General features: G+C 36.9%; 1 protein-coding gene across 1 annotated transcript in view; it reads left to right on the plus strand.

The window, feature by feature from the left end:
• The first annotated feature begins 2,067 nt into the window (after window positions 1-2,067).
• Window positions 2,068-19,731, plus strand: part of CUNH8orf88 (chromosome unknown C8orf88 homolog) — a 35,523-nt gene continuing 17,859 nt past the window's right edge. Inside the window, exons 1-3 of the mRNA XM_028111440.2 lie at window positions 2,068-2,151; window positions 9,034-9,132; window positions 11,090-11,163. Coding sequence (XP_027967241.1) covers window positions 9,060-9,132; window positions 11,090-11,163 — 147 coding nt within the window. The 5' untranslated portion in view covers window positions 2,068-2,151; window positions 9,034-9,059. The remainder of the gene's footprint in view (window positions 2,152-9,033; window positions 9,133-11,089; window positions 11,164-19,731) is intronic.

Raw genomic sequence — 19,731 nt, forward strand, 5'->3', positions numbered from 1 at the left:
GGGGGTAGGAGTGTTCCTGGAAGCCATTTCTACATCTAAATAGCAATAACTTAACTATGTATGAAAGTAATTCTGAAACCACACCTTTTAAAACGGTAAATCCTATCATGTTACTGCCCCACTGTCCCATTAGTCTTATAGTAAAATTCAACCTCCCTACTGGAGCCTACAAAACCTTGTATGATTTTGGCTTTTCCCATCTCTCCATACTCATCTTTAATACTCTTTCTCTTGCCTAGCCATACTGATCTCACATCAGTTTCTGAATTTTGCCAAACTTTGTTTTTCTTGCTCCAGGGCATTAAGATCTCTTCTGCTTACCTAGACACTTTTTTCCCTATTTTTCATGAGCTTCAAGGTGTACTTAGATGATCCCTTTTCAGAGAGGCGTTCCTTCTTTAGTTACCCCATTCTAGACAAGCTTTCTTTGCCTTTAAACAGCATCCTTTGGAGGTTACCTGTCTTGAGTTCTCTAAATACTTCTTTCCAGAATGCATACATTTTTCTCAATCAGCATCCCTTTCCTAATATTGTATTTTGTCCATTATATGCCTATGACATATGGTGTGTATGTGTGTAGGCCTATATATGTATGGGTATATATTTTCTGAATTTATAAAATAGCTGATACAGGTCCCACTCTGAATTCATCATTTCCCTCCCCAAATCTGTTCTGCCTTTTGCATTCCCTACCTTATGTTACTACCACCTATTCACTTGTTTGCCCAAGTCAGAAACTTAAGAGTCACCTAGATTCTTCTCAGTCACCCCTTCCAGCCATTCTGTCACTAAACTCTGTTGATTTCACTTCAGCAACATCTCTCAGATCTTCACTCCTTGTCTGACATAATTTCTTCCTGGAGTTACAGCAAATGCCGCCAAGGAAGCCGTCTTGTAGCCTGTTTCATATTGCTCTACCTCCCTGCCCTCCATACTGCTGTGAGAATGATCTTTCAAATATTCAAAAAGACAAACTATGAGAAATTTAAGACCTAACTCATGTCCACTTCTCCTGTTTCATTTCCCCACTAACGTTTCCCTAACTCCAGCTACTCCATACTAGACAAGTTATCTTTTCCTTTTGCACTTCCTTTCCTCCCTTTTCCACACCCCACCCTCCGCCAAATGCAACACACCAGCCGGGCACTGCTCTGAAAACGACTCGGACATCCCAGGCCCAAGGGTCGGGTTAGGCATCCCTTGTACTGTGCTCCCAACCTGAATCTGTTCCTCCATCACAGTCCGGAGCACGGCGCACAGAACCGTCAGCTAGCCCAGGCGCCCAGCGGGTGAGTCCTGTGATGGCAGGACTCTGCTGTTCTCCCGGGTAGCGCCCCCATGTCCCCGCAGCCTACTGCTGGCACCCACACGGGACACTCCAAGAACAGAAAAAGTGTGAATGGAAGAAAAAAGGTGAAGACTGAAAATAAAGGATTCGGATGGTGTTGCTTCAACTAGTCTTGGTCTTTGGGGACAGCAGTCTGAGATAAAGTATTCCTGCCTGGTAACCGTTTCTGACAGCTGGAATCCTAGCACCGACCGGGGCTCCTCGGCGGCGGGAAAAGCCGCCCGCGCCGTCGGAGCCGGCCGGCAGCTCTGACACGGGAGGCAGTCAGTCGTCAGCACACCGGCAGCCTGGCTCACAGAGGCGGCCTCGCTCACAGTCGCTGCCTGGAGCCCGCCGCTCGCCCTCCCCCTCTCGGGCAAGCAGGGCCGCCGACTGGGGTCCCGAAGGCTGTTCATGCGGGCGCGCCCAGTACGGCGCGAGCCTGCCAGCACCTTGGAGAGGCCACCCCCGGTCTCCTCCGCACGCCGCGCGGGGGCCAGAAAACCCACGCCGGTCCCGCACGCCCACTACGCCCTGGGAAGCGCGCGCGCGACCGGCTTAACGGTTCTGGCCCCGCGGGCCTGAGGCCGCGCTCGAAGCCAGTCACCCGAGGCCCCGCGCCCGCCTCGCGCCCCTGGTAGCCGCCGTCGGCCCCGCCCTCGCCCCGCCCCACCCCGCCCCCGCCCCGTCCCCCCCGCCGCCCCCGGCCTCGAGCGGACGCGCGGCGGGAGCCGTTCCCCGACGGGCAGCGGGGCGCTGGGTCGCCGCGTTTGGGCTGAGCGCGGCGACGCTGCTGCCCCGAAATCCTCCCCGATCTTGAGGCGGTAGGTGGCTGAGGAGGATGAGCCGAACTGGGGGGAGGGGCAGAAGTCGGGCCCGGGTGTGAGGAGGCGGTGGGCGCCGTCTCTGAGGTCGGACACCGGGAAAGTTATGAGGGAGGGGGGGCTCTGGCGTCGGACGGCACAAATCAGGCAGGGGCCCCATAGGGTCTCCATGGTGGGTTGTAGAGTGTGAGGGAGCGAGCACGTCGAGAGGATAGGGTAGTGACTGGTGTGGGAACACCCGGCGAGGGGCAAGTGGCTGAGGGAGAGTTACACTGCTGAGGGCATATTAAAACAAAAAACAGAAACGCCAGATAAAAAGTAAGTACATAGCGCCCTCTGTCCCAGGACCTGGTCCTTTGTGGTGGCATGGTTTGAAGACGTTTTGTCCCCCATACCCTGGCACCGTCACTACTAATTTTGGGCAAATTTTTTTTCTTTGACATTATTGTAGTTGTTTTTTATTAATAAACAGCAAATTAATAATTGGATGAAATTATATTCAACAGAAAAGAAAACCCAGCAGGAAAAAAAAGTGCCAAGAAACCATATATGGTTAATTCACAGAAGAAAATCAAATGGTTCATGAAAGTATATGAAGATATACCACATAATTTATATGTAAAGATATGCCATTAAAAAAACTGAGATGTAATTGACATATAACAGTTTCAGGTTTACAATATAATTATTCAATATTTGTGTCAAAAGGTTTTAATTGCTGATAATTTAGGCAAAGTTACATATCCACAGGCACCCATTATCTAGACAGTTTTATCCAACTTAAGTGTTAAATTTTGTTTCTACTGAAAGATACATCACGGAGAAAAACAATTTTTTTTTATCCGTTGTAAAGAGAAGGCATGAAATGGAAAATATGGAACACTCCTCTTACAACTTTTTGATAGTTTAAATTTTTCCTGAATGTGGCAGCCTGATTTGTGGAATATAAAATATCTTTTATCACCTAAGTCATAATTGGTTTATCTCTTACTCACCTGTATTTCCTTTATATTACTTTTCATCTATCAGTTTATCAGTTTGTGCTGTTTACTTGCGAGCAGCATGTGGTTTCAAGGAATCCTAATTTTGTATAATATTTTGAAGTTGAAAATTGAGATTAAATCCTATCTGATTATCATATAGGAAATATATATGGGGTAGATGAAAACATGGTCTTTTCACTTCTCAGATTATTTAATTTTATATGATCTTATTTTTATTTTAATTCCAGTGTAGTTAACACAGTGTTATATTAGTTTCAGGTGTGTAATATAGTGAGTCAGCAATTCCATATAGTACTCATTGCTCATCAAGATAAGTGTGCTCTTAATCCCCTTCACCTATTTCTCTCATCCCCTTCACTCACCTCTCTTCTGGTACCCATCTGTTTGTTCTCTATAGTTAAGAGTCTTTTTTTTTCCCCTTTGTTCCTTTGTTTCTTAAATTCCACACAGTGAAATTTGTCTTTCTCTGACTGGCTTATTTGGCTTTAACATTATACTCTAGATCCATCCATGTTCCAAGTGGCAGGATTTCATTCTTTTATGGCTTAATATTCCAATGTACCTTTGTGTGTATACATATAGATATATGTGCATATATACATCTATAGATATATGTGTATATAAACATCTATATGGTCCTTTTTTGTGTGTTCTAATAAAACTATTTTTTTGTCCTTTCATACTTTTTTTAAACATTTATTTGAGAGCGAGCGAGCATGCGTGCCTGTGTGTGTGGTGGGGAGGGGCAGAGAGAGAGGGAGAAAATTTCCAGCAGACTCCCCACTGCGTGCAGAGCCTGTCGCAGGGCTGATCCCAGGATCCTGAGATCCTGACCTGAGCCGAAATCAAGAGTCAGACGCTTAACCAGCTGAGCCACCCAGTTGCCCCTGATCTTTTTTTTTTTTTAAGATTTTATTTATTTACTTGAGAGAGAGAATGAGAGAGAGAGAGCATGAGGGGGGGAGGGTCAGAGGGAGAAGCAGACTCCCCGCTGAGCAGGGAGTCCGATGTGGGACTCGATCCCAGGACTCCAGGATCATGACCTGAGCCAAAGGCAGTCGCTTAACCAACTGAGCCACCCAGGCGCCCCAGATGCCCCTGATCTTATTTTTTTTTCAAAGATTTTATTTATTTATTTGACAGAGAGAGAGAGAGAGCACAAGTAGAGAGGCAGGCAGAGGGAGAGGGAGAAGCGGATTCTCCACTGAGCAGGGAGCCCGATGCGGGGCTCAATCCCAGGACCCTGGGATCATGACCTGAGCCGAAGGCAGCCGCTTAGCCGACTGAGCCACCCAGGCGCCCCCCTGATCTTATTTTTTAATTGCAGCAAAACCATCAGCACTTTCTAAAGAAATGTAGAATTTAAGTTGGAAATTTTAAGTACAGTATTTGGCTTCTAAATACAGTACATGGTATGTATGTTTCTTATGTTGTGACCCATGATAACTAAGGCACTGTACCGTGTCTACAGAATGAGGAAAGCGTAGTAATCTTATAATTTATTTAGTATTCTAGAAAAGTGATAAGTTGAGGAAATGGAAATTATTAGTAACTACCAATTTATTTAGCAAGTCTTTATATATAAATGTCCCTTCTCATAATTTATTAAAAAAAATCCAGTAAGCAATGTCCACATGGAATACCAGATGTCTCTTAGCAAACATGCAAGTTTAGAGACAAGGGCATGGACTTTATAGTTAAATCCTCATTTTTACCAAATATATACTATGTGAACTTGAGAATCTCATTTTTCTGAGTATTAGGTTTCACATCTATAAGGTTACTAATAATGGTTTTCTTCTATGCTAAATAAAGAATTTAGCATGTAATAGGGCCTCAAAAAATGGAGTTTGAATTAAAAAAGAATAGTATATGTTGCATAGTAAGATTATGTCCCAATTGGTCAGTATCTGTGCTTATTATCCCATTGTACTGTATTTTAGAAAATTCTAGGCTAATTTATAATTTCAGAATTGGTTGATCTTTAGGATTCATATTTAGTTTGATTTTTTTTAAACAGAAAAGGAACCTAAGATATAGTTAAGTATTGCTAGATGTAGAATAGCAACTAAAGCTTCCTGACATGTGGACCAATATTCTATTCATAGCAGTTGGCCTTTTAAGATGATTTTTTAAATAACGTGTAAACTTGGAAAAAAACTTTATTCAGTAGCTGTTTCTCAGCATGTGTTAATAGAATGAAATTTTTGAGACATTGGATCAAAATGTTCTTTAAAAAATATTTTAAAGGCTGTATATTCATAGTTTAAAAGACAACTCCATGATTGGCCCACTACTTGTTATCCATTGTCGTTAGTAGGATTCTTTTTCTTTGGCAAGTGTTGTCCTTTGTAACAGTTGATACCATAAATGCTTACCCTAGGTAGTACTAGTAGCTTCAAAGGAAAATTTGGAGCTCTACATTGGGTGAGTGAGGCAGGTTTTAGAGTTTAAGATTAAAGTTATTTTATATAATGATTTTGTTAGTTCAGTTAAGTCTTTATTATTTTTACCTAAACTGAGAATTAGGCTTTGGTTTGTGGAGTCCTGTCCTTCATAGATTATGATCCTGTGGATCAGTTTTACAGTGATAATTACTATAAATACTTGCCTTTTCCGTTAAAACACTAACGTTAACATGATGTTAACAATAACATAACATGATGCTTTTGTATACTGTGCATCCCAAACTTATTCCCTATAATATCAGTATCTCTGTGCAGGTATAGTTTACTTAAAAAATATTAAATAGAATACTATCTGGCATTATCTTTTCTCATTTCCTTGACTGATGTGAATTTATATATCTGGACCCCTTGCTTAGTTTTCCTACTATAAATTGAAAGGGTGGGTGATATTAAAAGATCTTTTATTTTTTGTTTATGTACTTGTGTTGCAAAACCATATAATAGTTCTGTAACTCCCCAACTCTTGAAAATCCCTAGTTTAAATACTGTGGATTTGCACTGCTCAGCAACTGGAAAGGACTTTACAACCTATCAACTCAATTTCAGCTGAGCAATGAAAAACAAGAAAGTGTGTGCCAAAGTACTCTATTGTAGTCTGATTCATTAGTTTCATAGGAGAAACAGGATGGAAAGTTACTACATACTAGTATTAGGGTTCTAATTATGTCTAGGATAAACATTAAATAACACAATATTAGATTGCTTTTTGGTCCTTATTTAAAATGTTTCCTTCTGCATAGAAAATATTCAATATTTGAAGTATTTTTTTTTGCTACCTATGCTTATCACTTTTTTGTTTCTTATTATATCAAAGTTGTATTGCCAACAAGTACAGACCGCATTAGTTTTTTTTAGAAGGTTGTTAATAGCCATGTTGAAATACCAGTTAAGAGACACATTACAAAAGTTCGATAGGTATTAATTAACTAATTAATTAATTAACTGGCTGGCTTATCTCCAAACTTTAAGAAAAAGTAACTATTTTGTGCTTAGTTATCAGTGCTAACTTTGAGAGGTTGTTTATAAATTTATGATTTTAACATTTGAATTATGTCCAGAGGCATTTTTTAAATCGATGAAAGCATGTCTTTGGAGCTAAAAGCGTTATTAACCCTATTCTTTACTTTGGGAAACAGTCATTTAGGGTAATGATCTGCTTAAAATCATATGGTTACAACTGCTGGATGAGCAGGTACAAAGTCAGAATTTTACTTTAGGCTTTGTTTTAATAGGCACTATAATTTGGAAATCTGTGTCCTATTCAGGCATCAGAAGGCTTTAGTTATATTTAAGAGGTATTTAAATTTATAGATTTATTTAGTAAAACTATGTTGTAGGTACTAGGACACAAAGATAAGTAAGATCTAGTTTTTTTAGCCTCAATTAACCAAGTCTAATCAAACAAGCATGTAATGGATTTACTGTGATACATCTTAGAATAATTAATAAAATACAGTAGGGGCTAGTGGAAGAAGAAAGAAAAATAAGTTACTATTATTATTTTACTGTCAACTATGTGTTAGGAACTAGAAAGCTTCAGGTGAACTACTTTATTTTCCATTACTGTTGGACATGAGGATCTTTTTTTCCAAGGAAGTAACAGGAACTTGACTTTGGTCTTGAAAGATGAATAGCGTTTTGGGAGAAGAGCAGCAGGGAGAGTGAAAGAACTCCCGAACGTATAAATATATGGTGAAACAAAATAATATTTATGAATTCAATCTGTTAATTAAACACCCACAGTGTTCTAGGCACTGTGCTAGACACGGGAAATATACCTGTGTGAGAGAACTATAATTTAATGGTCAGATGATAGGTAATTGCAACTAGTGCAGTAAGTACCATATTGGAAGAGGATAGACACAGGGGTGTTTTGTGAGCACATAAGGGTACTTAACCAGAACCTGTTCAGTTCTGCCCGGGTGTGGGGTAGGAAAAAGGTTGGGCAAGATTCTTGATTCTTACTGGCCAGAAGCATGGACATGGGCATCCCATCACTTCCTTGATTCAGGACCTTGGGCAAGTTACCTGATTCCTCCAAGCCTTATCTGTAAAATTAGGATTATAAAAAAATAATAAAGCTAACATTATTAAGCTCTTACTATGTACCAGGCATATACATATATCTTATTTAGTCTTCACATCAAACCTAGGATACAGAGGCTGTTGTTTTCCATAGTTATATAACTAGGTGCTGGAACCATAATATGAACCCATGTAGGCCAACCTGAGACCCGACCTCTAACTTTTAATTGTGCCTAATTGATAGAGTTATTCTGAATTTTAAATAATGTAACTTAGGTAAATGGTTTACTCTGCATGACACTTGGATGTTGGCTCCTATTTCTATTCTGAATAATCCAGGAGGATTATTCCTTCAGGAGAAATTGAAGTTTTTAGAGCAGGTGTGTGTGTAAAGCGATCATAGTTTGGAGAGAAAGAGGTTATATTCACCCATTTGTTCAGCAAATGCTTGTGTTATACCTACTTTGGATCCAGTCCAGGTACTGTGTTAGTTGCCAGGGAAAGAGTGTGAATGAAAATATTGTTCCTCACTTAAAGAATTTGCTCTCCTCACTTTTGTAAGTATAAAAGACAAATCAGTCATTATAGTATAGTACGATGTTCCCTAATGCCATGATGTAGGCATATTCACTGTGTCCCATGAACATAAGGAGAGAAGGGAGTATTTAAATCAGACTGAGTGATCAGGGAGATGAATTCAGTGCTACTGTGGAACTAAAAGAGTAGTGGTGGGAAAGAAGGAAATAAATTTGAGAAGTACTTTGGAAGTAGAATGGACAGGAATTAGAGACTAATTATGGTATGGAGGCTCTTATTTAGATCTTATTTAACCAAAGGTGATCTGGGGCAGTTGAAGACTTTAAGGAATACCAGAGGAGGAACATCTTTGGAGTCAAAGTAATGAATTTGATTTTGGATATCTTGAATTTGAGGTGTCTGATAAAATGTAAATAGAAATATCTTAAAAAATAGAATTTAAAAGAGAGGTAGATGCTAAATGTGTAAATTAGGGTATATTTATCATGTAGATAGGTAGTTGAAATCATCAGAATAGTTGAGGTCAGGAAAGAGGATCAAAGCCAAATTTGGAAGAATTCCTAAATTTAATTGGAGAAAAGAATAAGCCAAGGAAGTTAGAAGAGGTAGTCAAAGAAATAGGAAACAAACTAAAAGAAAAGTCAGGGAAGTTATGGGAGGAAAATGTTTCAAAAAAGGGAATGTTCCGCTGTGACGGATGGTATAAAGGGGTCTAAGGTTTACACCTTAACTTATAAAAATAGATTATCTTCAAATGAATTTTGTGTGTGTGTGTGTATATATGTATGTATATAAAAGCATCTTAATTATCTTGTTGAAAAGATAAGATACATTTTTCCTTCCTAAAGTATGGAACCTCAAGGTCTTTGTGATAATGGAAACCAAAAAATTGATTGGTAAACCGCTTCAACCAGCAAGACCTGTTCGTCATCTGACTTCTCCCCCTGGTGAGTAATCTAGGGTATATATCTTTAAATATTAATTGTTTAATAGCTAAGTAGTATGTGAAAGGCTAAATAATATATGAAGTAATTGTTTATGGTGGGTTAAGGAATAATGAAAACTAATCTTGTTTGTTTGAAGAATTTAAAAATCGAAGAAAAAGACTCTTAATAGTCTGTGAATCCATAGTGAACCAGACTAACAAAGGTAGGAAGAATGGCTCTTGCCTGAGAACAACTTTTTGTATTTTTTTTCATGTCTCATTTTCATGGTTAACTGGCTTCTGCTTAGAATGATACTCTCAATACAAATTGTGCCCTGTGATTATGATCACTGCAGAGCAATCATGCTGAAGAGAGAATTAGCCTTTTAAAAAAATTCCTAACAGCATATAAATGAATGAATAAATGAATGAATACAAACAAAACAACAGTTACAGATTAGGGCAGTGCTAGGACATACAGTCTCATTTTTCAGGAAATTTAAACAAAAATTTCTAAAATTAAAGATTTTTTCTTTTGCCTATAAAACTAGTATTTTGGACAAATTTTTGGAATACTTTTTCCTTAATTGGATTATTAACCTTTTATTTTTTTCATTGTTGCCAGAATGGCTTTTGTATTTTAACTTAGGTTTATATGTATATGTGTATATATATCTCCTAAATATTAATGTATATATCTCCTAAATATTAATATATAAATATATGTCACCATCCTATTAAAATACTCTTTAGTCCATGTGTTCAACTAACTGATTAGAAAAGGGGAAAAAAATAGCTCTTTTTATTGGGTGCAGCGATGAAGCAGAAAAGATAGAAATGGCACCAGTTCCTCAGTCTTCTATTTGTTCTCCCATCCTTGGTTCTTACAAGGAAGATTGTCTCTACTTTGGTCATGTTTCCTCTGAAGATGGCTGTGACTTAAGACAGACAAATGGAATTAGGGATCTTCTGGACCATAGCTTTAGCAGTGTTGATGCCATCTCCTTCTGGTATGCTAAAGAAGCAGTAGTTTTGGGTCAGGTCTCAGATTTTCTCCTAAAGGGAAGGGTATATAGCCATTGGCAGCAGCTCCTTTCTGTGACCAGCCTTTTTACAGCACCCCTCACTCCCTTATCTGTACAGATTCAGTTTTTCATTGATCCTTTCCTTCCAAGTCTGTTATAGGGGTTAAAGGTAGTGGGCCCATCTCTCATTTAATTATATCCCCTTAAGATCCAGAGATAAGTAGTTTTATTAGGTAGAAAAGCTTAGTAAATCAGAAATTAATTTTGGCCTTTTTCAATATACTTCTGTACTCCCTGGCTAGCTCACATCCCCAGAGAATTCTACTTTTCTTCAAGACCCAGATAGAATTATTTACTTTTTTTTTTTTTAAAGACTTATTTATTTATTTATTTGAGAGCAAGAGTTAGAGAAAGACCAAGCTTGAGCTGGGCTTGAGCAGGGTGGAGGGGCAGAGGGAGAGAATCTCAAGTAGATTCTGCACTGATCGTGGAGACCAATGCAGGGCTCGATCTCACGACCCATGAGATTGTCACCTGAGCCAAAACCAAGAGCTGGACACTGAACCAGCTGAGCCACCCAGGCCCCCCAGAATCATTTCCTTTTGTGAAGCTTTCCTCTATATCACAAAGCCCAGTCTGCTCTCCCCTAGTATCTTCTTTGTAGCCCTCATATAACCTGTTTTTATTATAGTAATTGTTTATGAGCTTGTCTTTTAAAATAGACCATGAACTCTTTTATCTCTGAACTCTTTTCACACTTACAACCCGTCCCCTAACACAGTGGCTTACATTTCATAGTGTTTAATAAATATTTGTTAAGTAAATGAATTATCAGAAAACAATTTAAAACAGTACCTAGAATATCCTGCATACTTAAGGTTTTTGGGTGGTTGTATATCATTTATTGAAGTAATGGGTATTTAAAGTATTTTTCTTTTTTTTCCCTTCTAACAGGAGCAGTATTCCCTTTCAACTTTCAAAATGAATATTCATGCAACACTCAGTGCTTACAAAGTGGAGTTAGCAGAGTAAGTCCTAGAAATTATAATAAAGTGAAGCATTGCAGACTGGAAAGTAACATTTGTTAGATGGTGCTGTGCCAGGTACCATGCTAGGTACTTTATATACTTTTTAAAAAGTTATATTTCAATAATATATTAAAGGAAATTATATCTGTTGCCCAGCATTTTCAAATCTAAACATTTTGCTATATTTGTTTTAGAAAATGTTAAAGAGGGGTACCTGGGTGGCTCAGTTGGTTAAGCATCCAACTCTTGGTTTTGGCTCAGGTTATGATCTCAGGGTTGTGAGATAAGATTCTCTCTCTTCCTTTCCTTCTGCCCCTCCCCCACCTAAAAATGTTAAAGAAGAAACCTAACACATATTTCAAAACCCCTACTTACCCCTCCACTAACCCATCTTCTCCTCACCCTCCTCTTCTCACCCGTATGTAGGTATATGAGAATAGTGTTCATTGTGCAGTGGAATTCTATTTCCCGCCATCCCCAAGTATTGCATTAAATGTGTGCAGTAAGGCTTGTCCCAGAGATGGGCCCAGAGAGGTGGTGGCTGGCCTGAGGGGCACATAGCCACATGCCAAGGTTCTGATAGGAAGATGAGCTTGAGCCCCAGCCCTGCCATTTCCCAGCCCTGTGACCTTAACGTGAGTGATTTCTTTCACTTCTCAAAGCCTCAGTTTCCTTACCTGAAAATGGGGCTAATAGCTGTCTTTCTCACAGGTAAGTGTGAGGAGGAGGCAGCAGTGAGCTAATGCTACCAAGGTCTTAGCACTGTGTCTGGCATGTAGTAAGTGCTCGTTCCATACATGCAACAGTTTTCCTGGAGGGACTGTGCCCCTCCGCCATCCCATTTTCTTCTCACCCTCCTCCAATTATTTTCAAATTGTTGTTGTTTCCATGAATGTTTTAGTACTTTTGCTACAACAAATAGAATTGTTTCAACTGTTTTATAATTTTATATAAATAGTATTATACCCACATGTGTTTTTGCCATTCTTTCTGCATTTAGGTTTATATTTTAAAATTTCTAACATAATTTTTTGACTAAGTAAAATCATCAAAATTGAAAATTGAAGACATATAAAATGGCATTTAGTGAAAAATTTCCCTGCAATCTCTATCCCCAAGTCACCAACTTCCTCTGATCAAAACTAACCATTGTACCAGTTTCTCACCTAGATCCTTCCAGAAATGGATTATGTATGCACAAGCATAAATATATTCATAATAAATAGAATATTAGGCAACTTTAAAAATGAATAAAGCTGTTCTATATGTGCTGATACAAAAAATCTTTATATATATTAATATGCCATATTTTTTGTTCCATTTTCTATTGGTGGGCTTGGCACTTGTTTCTGTTTTATAATAAATGCTATGCACATCCATCCATATGTTATATTTTATACATGTTTGAGAGGTTCTCTGCATTATAAAACTGAAGTAGAAGTACTATGTTAACAGGTAATCTTCAATGTTATTATTTACTGCTAAATTACTCTGCAAAGTGATTTGTATGAGCAATGAAGGAGAGGTCTGATTTTTCTACATCCTTGCCTTGTTATTGTCAGACTTCAAGATTTTGTCTTGTTTAGTGGATAAGAACTCATGTGGTTTTTTTTTTAAGATTTTTATTTATTTATTTGAGAGAGCGAGCGAACATGAGTGGGGGGGAGGGGCAGAGGGAGAAGCAGTTTCCCTGCTGAGCAGGGAGCTCCACATGGGGCTCGATCCCAGGACCCTGAGATCATGACCTGAGCTGAAGGCAAACACTTAACTGACTGAGACACCCAGGCACCCCTGAGAAACATCTTTTTGTTGGTTTTAATTTTTAATTTTCTATTATTTGTGAAGTGGGGCATCTTTTCATGTTTAAGTTGGCCATTTGGATTTTCTCTTTGTCTGAATTGCCAATTCATATCATTTGCCCGTTTTTCTTGGGTTGTCTTTTTCTTTTTGGTTTATATGCCTTTAAACTGTATTTTGGATTTTAATTATTTTTCTTTTATGCAGAGCAAATATTTTCTTTCCTGGGAATATGGTTTATGAGAGAATTGTTTCTTTTTTGTGGTGTTTTTGTTCAGAAGTTTTAAATCTTAATGTAGTCATTATCAGTGTTTTTCGTTATGATTTCACTTTTTATGTCATTGTTTGTGAAGTCTTCCCATTGTTAACATCAAAGGATATTTTCCTACATACATGTTCAGGTATAGTCTACCTGAAATTGATTTTTTTTTAAGATATGAGATCGAAATCTAATTTTTTTAATGTAGATGACCAATTCTCAAGTATAATTCATTGAATAACATATTATTTCCATAAAGATTTATGACATCTTTATTGTATAATAAGTTTTCATATACATAAGGTCTTTGGGCTCTAATCTGTTCCATTGATCTAATTGCATATCTGTGTCAGTACCATGATATCTTAATTACTCTTGCTTTATATTTTTAATAAGTCATTGTAATGTTTTGTTTTATTCTATCAGCTAGCATGCCCCCTTAATACAATAGTAATGTTTATAACTCTCTTTGGAAACATTGACCGTCTTCAAAAAACTTGATATGTAAAAAAGTATATTAACATTGCAGATTTTATAGAGGAAAACCAAATCATATAATTAAATTTACTCCTAAACTTAAAATTTTGTCTGCTGCTTCAGTTATAATGCAAAAGCTACCAGAACCTATGTCAGAGGTGCCACATACATGCTGGATACTTTTTACTAACTATATATATTTTTAAGCCAACTTTATTAAGGTATAATTTACAGTGAAAAGAACCCATTTGTTCAATGAGTTTTGACAAATATATATACCCTACATAACCAACCCCACAATGAAGATATAGAACATTTTTATCTTCCCCCAAAGTGCCCTTATATCTCTTTGCAGTCAGTCATTCATCATTTGTGCTTCCAGTAACCCCTAATGCTCCCTCCTGCTCCAGGCATCCACTGATCTGCTTTCTTTAACTGTAAATTAGTTTTGACTATTCTAGAATGTCATGTAAATGAAATATACATATTGGATATAATGAGTAATGCTGCTCTGGATGATTGTGTTCAAGTTTGTGTGTGGACATACACCCAATACACAGGAATGGAATTGATGGGTTTTATGAGGAGTTTGTTTAACTTATAAGAAACTGCCAAAATGTTTTTCAAAGTGATGGGCTATCTTATATTCCTACCAGTAGTATTTGCCAGTTCCAATAGCTTCATAGCCCACCAATTTTTAGCCATTTTAGTATCTAATTGTATTTTAAATTTGCATTTTCTTACTGATTAATGAGATTGAGCATCTTATGAGCTTATGTTCCAGTTGTATTTTTCTTTTTTTTTTTTGTGAAGTGTCTGTTCAAATATTTTGCATATATTTGATATTTGGGTTGATTGCCTTGTTTGGGTTGTTTGATTTTGGGTTGTTTGGTTCATTGAATTGTGAGAGTATTGAAAATCAGTATACATGTGTGAGTTTATTTCTAAACTCTATTATGCTTTATTGATTTATATGTCTTTTTCCCCCATCTTTATTGAGATAAAATTGACATGTAACTAAGTTTAAGATATGATGTGTGATGATTTGATACACTTATATGTTGCAAAATGTTTACCACAATGAATTTAGTTAAAATATTCTTCATTTCACATAATTAACCAATTGTTGTTACAGGGAGAACATTTAAGATTTATTTTCTTAGCAACTTTCAGGTATACAATACAGTGTTGTTAACTATATTCACCACACTACATAGGTACTCCTGTATGTCCATCTTTTTGTCAATATCACATTTTACAGACTGCTGTAGCTTTATGATAAGTCTTGATATAAGATAGTGAAAGTTCACTAACTTTAGTCTTTTTCAAATTTGTCTCAGTTGTCTAGGTCTTTTGCATTTCCATATAAGTTTTAAATGAGCTTGTCAATTTCTACAAAAAAGTCTACTGGAATTTTGATTGAGTCTAAAGATTAATTTGAGAAGAATTAACATCTTAACAATATTGAGTCTTCTGATTCGTGAACACAGCATATCTTTCCATTTTTTTGTATTTTCTAGCATAGGGGTCCTGAACATCTTTTGTCAAATTTATAAGCATTTCATATTTTTTGATACTATTATAAATGGTATTTTTTGTAAATTTCAAATTCCACATGCTGACTGGTAGGATACATAAATAGTATTGGTTTTTGTATATCAATCTTGTTAAATTCACTTATTAGATCTGTTTTTTTTGTAGACTCTTCCCTCCCATTCATGTTCTATTATGGGAATAATTTTACTGTAGCTTGTACTATAAATACATAATGCATTGCTGTTATTTTTGCTTTCACATGTTATCTTTTAAAATAACTTAAGAAATAAAAGAATGTGTTTTATTTCACCTTTATTTACTCCATTTCCAGTGCTCTTAATTTCTTTGTATAAATCCATGTTTCTGTTTGATATTATCTTCCCTCTGCTGAATAACTTCTTTTAACCTCTGTTTTTTATTATTACCTCATAAAAAATACTTGAAAACTTTGACTTAAAAAAATAGCTTCTTACTCTTTTTCATGGCTCTGTGGGTTGACTGAGCTCAGGTGGCCTTTTTCTAAGTTCAGTAATGTGGCTGCAGTCAGGTAGCATCTAGGATGGGAGTCATTTAAAGTCTTGACTGGATAGCCACATGGCTTACTTACATGGCTGACAGTTGATGCTGGCTATTGGCTTATGATTCAGCTGCTTCAGTGGAATGGAAGGAACACCTACAAATGGCCTTTCCAAGTGGCTTGGGCTTTTCACATCTGGGTTCCATGACTAATGTTCTGAATGATAAGAGGTGGAAGCTGCCAGACTCTTAAGGCCTGGAAATAAGCAAAAGTGTCATGTCTGCTGTATTAGATCTGTCTGAGCAGTGAGAAGAACTTGCTCAGATTCAAGGGGAAGAGATAAAAAATTTACCTGTTGATGGGAGGAATGTCAAGATTTTGTAGCCATCTTTTATTTATTTAAGAGTAATTTGAGGGGCGCCTAGGTGGCTCAGTTGGTTAAGCATCTGACTCTTGATTTTGGCTCAGATTGTGATCTCAGTATCCTGAGACTGAGCCCCCTGTTGGACTCTGCACTCAGCAGAGTTGGCTTGAGATTCTTTCCCTCTGTCGCTCTCCCTGTGCTCCCCCCCAACCCTGGCTCATGTTTGCTGTCTCTCTAAAATAAATAAAATCTTAAAAAAAAAACCCAGTAATTTGAATTTTCCTTCATCTGTATTACCATTTCCTGGTTTTTGCCCATTCTTTATTATAGGCTTTTTTTTTTCATTGTTTTGTAGGAACTCTTTTATACTACAGAAATTACTCTCAATGAGTTAGTTTTTTTCCTGTTTAACTTTTGTTCTAGGAGTGGAGTTTGATATGCATTTACCTTTTCTCATTCTCCTTTGTTATCTCAGTGATGTACATTTGTTTAAGATGAGTGACAGGAGATGGGAACATTTTTGCTATAAATACGAAAAAGCTAAATAGAATATTGGGTATTGTACCATAAATTGCAAAGAGCCTTGACTTGAAAAAAAAAAAAAAGACCTGGTGTTTATTTTGCTTTACTCAAGCCTATTCAATTTTTCCATTTCCTAAACTAGCCATATCACCCCATACTTCCAAAAGAAAGCTGTTCTTTTCTTCCATAAACATTCATTTTTCACTAGTCAAGCCAGTCTACTACTAATCCTCCAAGTATTGTTTAAGCATCATGTAAAGCCCTTCCTGACATTTTTTTTAAAAAGATTTTATTTATTTATTTGACAGAGAGACAGTGAGAGAGGAAACAAGCAGGGGGAGTGGGAGAGGGAGAAGCAGGCTTCCTGCTGAACAGGGAGCCCGATGTGGGGCTCCATCCTAGGGCTCTGGGATCCTGACCTGAGCCGAAGGCAGACGCTTAACGACTGAGCCACTCAGGCACCCCTTTCCTGACATTTTTAAGCCAAGTTTGAGACTCCTACTCATTCCTTCCATCACACTTTCTGCATATCTTTATTATAGAATTCTCAAATTTTATTGATTTGATTATGTAAGATTGTAAAATTTGTAAGATGTATGATTTTATTGTAAGAATATAATTGAAAAAATTATGAAATTTTAGTAGATGTACTCTTACATGCTATGAAATATTCAAAATAATCAGTATTTTTAGTTGCTAATATATGCAGAAATGGCAAAGTACATTTTTTTTCCAGATTTCTTGAGGTGTGATTCAAAAATTGAATATATTTAGGTTATACAACATAATTTTTTGTAAAAGTATACAACCTGATGATTTAATGCATGTATACATTGTGATGTGATCCTAACAATCAAGTTAATTAACACGTTCAGCACCTCACAGTTACCAAACTTGTATGTGTGTATGTAGGGGGGAACACTTAAGATTTACCCTCGTAGCAAATTTCAAGTGTATAGTACAATATTAATTATAACCACCATGCTGTATGTTAGATCTCTAGAACCTAATTATCTCGTAATTGAAAATTTGTATTTTTTGACCAGCTTCTCCCCATTCCCCCTATTCTCAGCCCCTGGCAATCACCATTCTACTTTCTAATTTTATGAGTTTGAATTTTTAACATTTGACATGTAAGTGAGATCATACAATATTTGTCTTTGTGTCTGGCTTATTTCACTTAGTATAATGTCTTCCAGGTTCATCCTTGTTGTAACATATGGCAGGATTTTCTTCTCTTTTTATGGTTGAATAATAGTCTATTTAAATATTTTTCATCTATCTAATCTACCACATTTTCCTTATCCCATTCATCTGTCGATGGATATGTAGGTTATGTCCTTATTTTGGCTATTGTGAAAAATGCTGCAGTGGATGAACATGGGATTGCACAGTCTTCAAGATTGGGCTTTTGTTTCCTTTGGATGTATACCCAGAAGTGGGATTGCTGGATCTTTCAGTAGTTCTACTTTTAATTTTTTGAGGAATTTCCATACTGTTTTCCAAAATGGCTGAACCAATTTACATTCCCACCAACATTGTACAAGAATTCCTTTCCTCTCCCATTCTTGCCAACCCTCACCTTTTTTTGATAATAGCCTTCCTAACAGATGTGAGGTGGTATCTCCTTGTAGTTTTGATTTGCATTACCTTGATGATTCAGCAATATCCAGCATCTTTTCATGTACCTCTTGGCCATTTGTATGTTTTCTCTGGAAAAATGTTTATTCAGGTCCTCTGCCTATTTTTAAATCAGATTATTATTATTATTTTGCTGTTGTGTTATATGAGATCTTTATATATTTCGGATATTCACCCCTTAATGGAAATATGGTTGGCAAATATTTTTTCCTATTTAGTAGGTTGCTGTTTCATTTTGTTGGTTGCTTTTGCTGTACAGAAACTTTTTGGTTTGATGTAGTCCCACTTATTTTTGCTTTTGTTGCTTATGCTTTTGATGTCATTCAAAAAAATTGTTGCCAAGACGAGTGTCAAGGAGCTTTTTCCATATGCTTTCTTCTATGGTTTTTATGGTCTTACATTAGGTTTTGATCCATTTTCAATTCATTTTTGTGTATAGTATAACATAAGGATAAAATTTCTTTTGCACATGGATATACAATTTCCTCAACACTTTTTTTTTTTAAAGATTTTATTTGTTTATTTGAGAGAGAGAACGCAAGCGAGAGAGCACAACCAGGGGGAGCAGCAGAGGGAGAAGGAGAAGCAGACTCCTCACTGAGCAGGGAGCCTGATGTGGGCCTCGATCTCAGGACCCTGAGATCATGACCTGAGCTGAAAGGCAGCCGTTTAACTGACTGAGCCACCCAGATGCCCCTCAACACTGTATGTTGAAGAGACTATCCCTTCTCCATTGTGTATTCTTGGTTCCCTCATCAAAGATTAGTTGAGTATAGGGGTGTGTTTATTTCTGGGTTGTCTATTTTATTCCACAGATTTATGTGTCTTTCTTTTTTTTTTTTAAAGATTTTATTTTTAACTAATCTCTATACCCAACATGGGGCTCAAACTCACAACCCTGAGATCAGGCCAGGTGTCCCATTATGTGTCTTTTTATGACAGTATTACAGTGTCTTGATTATTATAGCTTTGTAACATAGTTTTAAATCAGGAAGTGTGATGCCTCCAGCTTTGTTCTTACTCAAGATTACTTTGGCTTCTTTTGTTTTTCAATGTAAATTTTAGGACTGCTTTACCTATAGAAAATGCTACTGGAATTTTGAAAGGGATTGCATTGAATCTGTAGATCACTTTAGATAGTAAGGACATTTTAACAGTATTCTTTCAATCTGTGAACATAGGATATCTTTCCATTTATTTATGTTATCTTTAGTTTCTTTAGTGTCTTATAGTTTTCCATGTACAAATATTACACCACCTTCGTTAAATTTATTCCTAAGTATTTTCGTTTAAATACTATTTTAAAAAGAAATTGTTTCTTAATTTTTTTTCAGATTACAGTTTACTTTTGAATTTGATTTTAGGTCTTGCATTTTAGTGTTAGTGAAGTGTGCCTCTGCTGAAATTGTCAAATTTAAAAAATTAATTTTTAAAAAGGGCCATATGGTAGTTCAT

This window comes from Eumetopias jubatus, unplaced genomic scaffold (genome assembly GCF_037043125.1).
Source record: "Eumetopias jubatus isolate StellerSeaLion01/CBP00866 unplaced genomic scaffold, mEumJub1_p1.0 scaffold_4, whole genome shotgun sequence".
In the NCBI taxonomy this organism is placed as follows: domain Eukaryota; kingdom Metazoa; phylum Chordata; class Mammalia; order Carnivora; family Otariidae; genus Eumetopias; species Eumetopias jubatus.